Below are 7,186 nucleotides of genomic sequence, written 5' to 3' on the forward strand. Positions count from 1 at the left end.
AGAAAGTCGCGGTTAAGGTTGGTTATAACCTGCGCTACAGATAACCCGGTTATTTAGGGGGTCGGTTATAGCTATGTGATTAGCTTAGTAAGCAGCTGATTAAACTCTTGGTTGCAGTTAGTATGGCAGGTCTTTAGCCAATGAGCAAATGATTTAAATATGATATAAAATTAAATATATCGCCCTCCCTATGTACCTAATATAATAGAGGCAAGAGAGGTAAACAGAGCCATATTACATCTGCTTGTGTACATAACAGCAGGTATTCAGCCCCTGTAATATTCAACCGGGTTATTTATAGCTAGGCAGTTAGCTGGTGATGCCGAGAGCCCTGGTTATGTAGTTCATTAACTATACATAACTACTACTAGCCCGGGTTCCTCAAGCTACGTCAGGCTACATCAAGCAGCAGACCAACAAGCCGTCAATTGTACGGCAGCAGACAGGGCCGTCACGATGGCCACCAAGAGCGTCCTTAGACGAGCCCTGCTTTACGGTAAGCTGCAGCCATAGCTTGCTAGCCAGCCAGATACCTAGTATCTACCTACCCTGCTAACCGCCGTCCAACCAGTCCCTGGCTCATCACAGCGCATGCTCGACAAGTCCCGAACACTCTCTGTCGACTGCGTCGCCTACGACCTCGAAGACAGCGTCACTCCGTCCAAGAAAGCCGAAGCTCGCAGCCTGGTGCGCGCAGCTCTCGACCTGCCCTCGCCCGCCGGCGCCAGGGAGCGGGCAGTACGCATCAACTCCGTCGGCAGCGGGCTTGCTCTAGCCGACCTGACGGAAGTGGTGAGCCATACATACCACTCACATTCCAGCATAGTAGTTATATATCACCAGCTAACACGGCGTGCGTCAGCTTAAATCTCCCAACCTCTCGACGCTGGTGGTGCCGAAAGTCGACTCAGCCTCAGACCTCACCTTCATATCCGACGTGATCTCACATACCCTCTCCACCGCCGACGCCCACCTACCGCGTCCACAAATCTCCATACTCGCCCTCATAGAAAGCGCAAAGTCCATCACCAACCTATCACAGATATGTACCGCCACGCCGCTCCTGTCCGGCCTGATCTTCGCTGCAGAAGACTTCGCGCTCGATCTAAGCATCACTCGCACCCCGTCACTGAATGAATTCCTCTACGCCAGGAGCGCCATAGTTACCGCCGCAAGGGCCCATGAGCTGCCTTCCGCCATCGACCTGGTCTGCACGTCGTACAAGCAAGACGGAGACGGCATGTCGGTGCTAGAAGAAGAGTGTTGGTCCGGTAAGAGGCTTGGGTTCAATGGGAAGCAGTGTATCCATCCGACGCAGGTGGAGAGGGTGCAGGGGATTTTTGGGCCAGAGCAGAAAGAGGTCGAGTGGGCTGTTAGGGTTGTGGTTGCGGATGAGAAGGCTGCGAGGCAGGGAAGGGGAGCATGGACGCTGGACGGGAAGATGATTGATGTCCCCGTTGCGGAGAAGGCGAGAGCGATTGTGAGGAAGGCTGAGGCGTGCGGGTTTGATGTCGAGGGAGTTAGGGAGAGATGGAAGCATCAGGAGCCGGAGTAGTTAGACCTATATCTATCTCCCCATCTACCTATATATATATATATATATATCTACTACGATGTCTACGATGTGATGTTACTTGTTTTGGTTGAATACGGGAAGAACTGTAAATATTAGAATCAAATCAGATAAATCATTTGCATGGTCTAAGGCTCTCTAAACTGGATAAGCTTGTTTGGTTCAAAAGCCGACTGAGGAACCAGGAGGAGTCGTCTTATCATAAGAGACAATAGAAGAAAGCACAAAAAAAGGCAGGAGAGAATCTGCCAAATCCAGGAGAAACTGGTAGCAAAGTGCCGAATGTTCAGACCATCGATTAAAAAAAGTAGTAAGTTGTAGTGTTGGAATGTACACGAGTAGTCGGCCTGCATGATTGAAATGGTGCAGGTTGAAAAGGATGTAGAGGTGACTATCGATTATCTCTCTGTATATTGTTGCTTTGTGCTGAGCAATGGTCATTCATGTACTGTGCTTGTGCTTGCGTCTGTCGTAAAAACATCTCGTTCGTTAAATGTAGCGTTGGCTACTTGTTGGAAGGAAAATTATTGGTGTGACCTAAACTGATCAGGCTTGCTTGCTGCTCATGCTTTGGCTGCAGCTCCCTCTCGCTTCAGTAGCTGTATCTTGCCCATCTTGAGGACGGGACCAGGCTCGGGGGATGACGAGGATCCTTCTGCAGTCACACTTCCATCTTCGTCGCCAGTGTCATTAGTGGCGGTGTTTGGATCAGTAGTATTCGTGCTAGCTGCGGCAGCGGCAGCAGCAGCAGCAGCAGCAGCAACGGCCTTGCTGATCTCTCCGGCGGGCTGGTCGGTGCTCTGATTCTGGTTCTGGTTCTGGCTCTGTGTCTGCATCTGAGTCTGAGTCTGGGTCTGAGGCTTGGAGGCAGCGGACGACGGGGATAGTGAATTTCTGTCACTGCTAGTCGTTGCCGTAGTATTGATGCCAATGACAAAGGCAACAAATCCACCACGTTCGCCGGGCACACTGAAGTCGCGGAACACATAGCTGTGTTCCGTCAGCCAGCCCTTGACGGCCTTGCCAACCTTGTCCTTGCCATTCTTGCTATGGTGCCCACTACCGGTGATGACGTAGAGGTAGTGCTCCCGCAGCTGAGAGCTCTCCTTCAGGATGTTGTCGAGGTACGCGATCGCCTCGGTCGGGACCAGACCGTGCAAGTCAACGTAGAACTCATCGTCATTCTCGGCAATGCGCTTACGGCCCTCTTCGAAGAGCAGCCTGGCAGCCTCTCGGTGGCAACGACGCATAGCATCGTTTTCAGCCTGACCTCGGAGCGACAGGGCCTTAGCAGCCCGCGCATCGTTGCGGTTCCAGGCTTGCGCAGCACTATAAAACGTAGTTAGTTAACACGGTCCAAAAAAAAAAAGAGTAAGTGAGGGATGGTTTTACCTTTGAAGGAACTTGTTCCTTACGTTACCGTGGGTGATGGCATCCACACGGTACTTCAAGTAAGGCTGCGTCCACTCGACACCGGTTTCGAGCCAAGGGATGTGCTTTGGCGACGGGATGGCCTGAGCCTCCGCGCTGATCTCTCTGGTGTTATTGGCGGCAGAGGATCGAGCTCCCTTCTGAGCTCCCTTCTTCGACGAAGGGGACATGCGAACTGCGTCGGCTAATGACGTACCGGACGCGTCTCTGGCAGCCTTGGTAGCCTCTCGATGCTGGTTACCACGTTTACCGTGGTGTTTCTTGCCGGGACGACTGTTGAGAGCCTGAAGCGTCGGGAACGCCTCAGGGTCGTCCACTGCGGGAGCAGAGGTGGCTGGCTGCTCGCGGCTCTGGTGCTTGCTCCCAGGCCGCGAGTGAGAACGTGTAGCTGACGGGTTCAGCATGTTCTTGTTTTTGATGCTCGACGACGAGCCTGGCCTCATCTGAGGGCTACCGGCCATGAACTGCATCTGGGTCCGATGGTGCCACTGGTCGGCGATGCTGTTGCTGTTGGTGGTGGCAGTTGCAGCAGAAGAAGCGGTCGAGGGAGGTTGGAGAGGAGGAAAGGCCTCGTAGTTGTCCTGCAGCGGATAGACGCTGTTTTGCTGCTGCGACGCTGCGTGCGCAGAGTAACCAGAGACGCTCAGGTTGTCGCTGTTGATGCTCATGCCTCCTATTAAAGAAGACGGATCATGCGAGAAGGGACAAGACTCTCCTGCAAGACAGTTGCCCATAAGCCAGTATCTGTGCGTGAACTATTAGCATAAGAGTCTTTTTGACGTGATAAGGAACTAGGTATAGATATAATAAACAAACAATGGCAGACGTACTTGCAGACATGGCTGGTGAGATCATGGCTGAACCGACAGTCCATGCGAAGACACTGGCCAGTGGACAACCAATATTTACAGACAACGGGAGTCCGCGCAGAGCTGGAGGGCGTCAATGGCCGAGCTGGATCCATGGCCGTAGACTTGCCGATCAGAACGCGGCCTTCGTTGCTGGAAGAGAGAGACGGCGTTTCCAGGTGGTGCTGGCCATGGGCGTGGTGATCCTGTTCAGTGAGAGATGCAATTGTGGCTCCCAGATCATACCCGTTTGCCTCGAGGGCATGCTCGATCTCCTCGTTGGTCTTGCGTTCGCCTAGCACTGACCTTAGAATGTCGTAGGGACTCATGTCCGGAGGCGCAACCCATTCTGGAGCAGCAGCACTGAGACCTGTAGACGAGGCGGTGCTCCTTGCATCCTCGTTGACCAGCCAATCGACGTTATCACTGCCGAGATCACCGTATATCTCGGGAGCAGCTGGACGCTCCGAGAAGGAGTAAGTGCTGAGATTGGGACTGTGCGGGATGGGGAGCACTTTTCCCAGCCGCGGTGACGGTCGAGGAGAGGTAAAGGGAGATGCTGTCAGTGATCTGGGCGCGCGAGGAAATCCCCCACGGGGTACGGGGAAGCCAGACTGGGTCGTCACTGGGCTGGACCCAGTGTTCGAAGGAGGAGACAGCGGCGTGGCCGAGCGAGCCATCTGCCACGGCGCCGGGGAGGAGCGGCGAATGACTGTGTGCCGGACGGGAGGCTGCGAGGCATCGGCCATGGACGAGCTGCGGTGCCGCCAGAGGACGTCGAGCACGGCGTTCTCGAGCGCGGAGTCGGTCAGGGACGACTGCTCGCGCAGGAAGGCCTCCAGCTTCTCGGCCTTTTCCTCCTCGTTGTCTTCCTCATTGTTCAGGATGTGCAGGCACAGCTCGTACGTTTCCTCAGACACCATGATGGCGAGGATCTGTCTCGTCCTCCTCCTGGCTGGCGTGTGAATGAAAAAAAGGGCGGGGTGGTTTCACTTTCAGGAGGCCAGAGACGGGCAGGACAGCCAGACAGAAGCTCGCGGCAGAGCAGACAGCAGCAGAGACAGACGGCAGACTGCAAGCTATGAGGAGAAGTGAAGCAGAACCATCATGAGCAGGACGAGAAGAGGCGTGTTTTTGCTGGGTGAGACGGAGGCTGGTTGGCTGCTTGAAACGAGGGTGAGCAGAGGATCCTGGCAGCTGAAGCGACTGGCAAGCATGGCTAGGGACCTACCAGGAGCTGGACGGCAGCTGGACGAGATAACGGGACGCAGAGGACGCGCAGGAAGCCTATCACTGGCAGGTGGACGTTGGTGGTTGGTAGAAGTTGAAGATGCTGAAGATGTTGAAGTTGGAAGTTCGGAAGGTGAAGAAGGCGAAGGAAGATGCGGCGGCTGACGAGGGGAGGAAGTGAGGCAGGACTAAGTATAAGACTCGAGCAGCAACACAGGACAGAGTGGGAGACGAGCAACACAGCCAGCAGCCTCGAGCAGAGATTTCAGGCCCGGGAGACGCTCTGCAGTGCTTTATTTGCCTGCTTTATCTGGTCAGAAGCTGTTCTTGCTGCTGTTTTGTATAGATCTACAGCCAAAACAGACCAGGCGTTGCTACTTTTCTCCTTTCCTCCTTTTCCTCCTTTTCCTCCTTTTCAGTCCGGACCAGCTTGTGTTATTTGTTTAATGCTTAGAGTGAGATCCGGACTCTTCTCTTGTTCTCTTTTTCTTCTCTTCTTCTCTTCTTCTCTTCTTCTCTTCTTTATATTCACTGTCTGTATTATCTTCATCTTCATCTTCATCTCTACCAACATCTACTAACATCACCAACATAACCCCTTAATGGTCTAGATGCAACCCCTTTTTGTGGCTGTGCAGCAACTCCCAGGATGAAAAGTCCACGCTGTTAAATAAGACCTTTTGGCAGCCATCTTGTATATATCTATATCTAAATATTTTTACTTATATCTATATATCTATTTTATATCTGTGTGTGTAACGTTACATGGGCAATGGGATGAGCAGCCATGGAGTCCCAGTCACCCGCTGGACGGCCGCAGCGCTTCTCAGCAGCGCCCTGGTCCAGCGTCTCGCAGCCGGCAGAGTCGAGCTCTGCTCCGAGATCCTCTGCTGGCTGCTGCTGCCGACGCTCTCCAGGGCTGCCGCCGCCGCTGCTGCTAGACGGCCCCAGGGTGCGCCTGCTCGCTCCTCGAGGGCTGGTCCCCTGAGCCTGCGGGACTCGCCCCAGCGCCACGCGGGTTCGGCGCTCTCGCTCTGGGTGGCTGCCCTTTGCATAGTCCTGTCCTGTCTCTCGAGAGCTGAGATCCGTCTTCTAGCGTTCTTCGTGAGTTCTTCTGATACATCAATACCCTCTACAGACAAGATGTAGTTATGGCTATGCTGTTGTTATGTCAAATGGAAGGCTGACCGTACCAGCCAGCGTTGACTCCCTCACTTCTGGCAGTTCAGCGACACTTTGGCTCTTCTTATTCCTCTGTTGCTTCTGCTTCTGCTTCTACTTCCGCCTCTGCTTCTTATTCGTCCTGGCTGTTTTATTCCCTGGCAAATACCCTCTGGGGCACTTCGTTGGTGGCTCTTCTGTTCATTCTCACCCTCTCCGACTGGGACTTCAGGGGCCATGCTCTTTCGGCTCTTCCTGTCCTGGCGCTGTTGGGAGTCTACCTCACTTTCATGCCAAAGTCGGAGAGGAGGAAGAAGGTGTCTCTCCTGCCAGACGTCAACATCGAAGATGCTGTTGTTCCTGTCTCGCTGCGAGTTGTCCCCTTGCTGCTCGTCTCCCTAGGCGTCGAAGTCGCTCTCTTTGGCTTTCCGTCAGGGGGTGCTATCCTCACTCTGATGCTCGGCTGTGCAAAGTCCCTATCCTGGTATTCCATCATTCAAGCAGTATGTTAATATTCAATAATGTCCCGTTCACTTAGCCCTGTTCATGCTTACAGTCTATTTTAGGCTAGATACTCCTCATGGTGCACTGCTGCTGCAACAGGCACCTTTGGCATCATGTCGACCCTTAGCCCCTTTATGCAGTCTTCAGGTACCAAGGCCCTGTCCCATGTAATAGCATCCCTATTCTCCCTAGGTCAGACCATCCACATGCTCCCAAAGCAAGCATCAAACAAATCGGCTCTCTGGGTCTTCTCCCTGGTGTCTCTAGTACCTTATCTAGCCAATATAGTCGCTATCAGGCCTGCAGACTCCCCACAGTATGTCGGTTTCAGAAACCAAGACCATCCCATCGAGACACTCACACACCGAGGCAAGATGAACTTTAGAGAGCTCGTCAAAAGGCAGTCTCAAAACTATACCGCTGCTCATGCCGAATATCA

The 7,186-nt window shown here is 53.5% G+C and overlaps 3 protein-coding genes across 3 annotated transcripts in view; 2 read left to right on the forward strand and 1 right to left on the reverse strand.

The window, feature by feature from the left end:
• Positions 1 to 456: 456 nt before the first annotated feature.
• Positions 457 to 1,555, forward strand: MGYG_01631 (citrate lyase subunit beta; the record flags this gene model as incomplete). Its single annotated transcript, XM_003177511.1, has 3 exons — positions 457 to 496; positions 572 to 792; positions 863 to 1,555. The coding sequence occupies 3 exons, from the start codon at positions 457 to 459 to the stop codon at positions 1,553 to 1,555; spliced, it is 954 nt and encodes a 317-aa protein (XP_003177559.1).
• A 581-nt stretch (positions 1,556 to 2,136) lies between these two features.
• On the reverse strand, positions 2,137 to 4,775 carry MGYG_01632 (CCCH zinc finger and SMR domain-containing protein; the record flags this gene model as incomplete). The annotated part of the gene is made up of 3 exons (XM_003177512.1): positions 2,137 to 2,902; positions 2,966 to 3,748; positions 3,835 to 4,775. The coding sequence occupies 3 exons, from the start codon at positions 4,773 to 4,775 to the stop codon at positions 2,137 to 2,139; spliced, it is 2,490 nt and encodes an 829-aa protein (XP_003177560.1).
• A 1,072-nt stretch (positions 4,776 to 5,847) lies between these two features.
• Positions 5,848 to 7,186, forward strand: part of MGYG_01633 (hypothetical protein) — a gene marked incomplete at both ends in the record, with an annotated part of 2,550 nt that continues 1,211 nt past the window's right edge. Inside the window, 3 exons of the mRNA XM_003177513.1 lie at positions 5,848 to 6,186; positions 6,279 to 6,746; positions 6,810 to 7,063. Of these exons, the coding sequence (XP_003177561.1) occupies positions 5,848 to 6,186; positions 6,279 to 6,746; positions 6,810 to 7,063 (1,061 nt within the window). The remainder of the gene's footprint in view (positions 6,187 to 6,278; positions 6,747 to 6,809; positions 7,064 to 7,186) is intronic.

This window comes from Nannizzia gypsea, genomic scaffold, assembly GCF_000150975.2.
Source record: "Nannizzia gypsea CBS 118893 supercont1.1 genomic scaffold, whole genome shotgun sequence".
NCBI lineage: Eukaryota > Fungi > Ascomycota > Eurotiomycetes > Onygenales > Arthrodermataceae > Nannizzia > Nannizzia gypsea.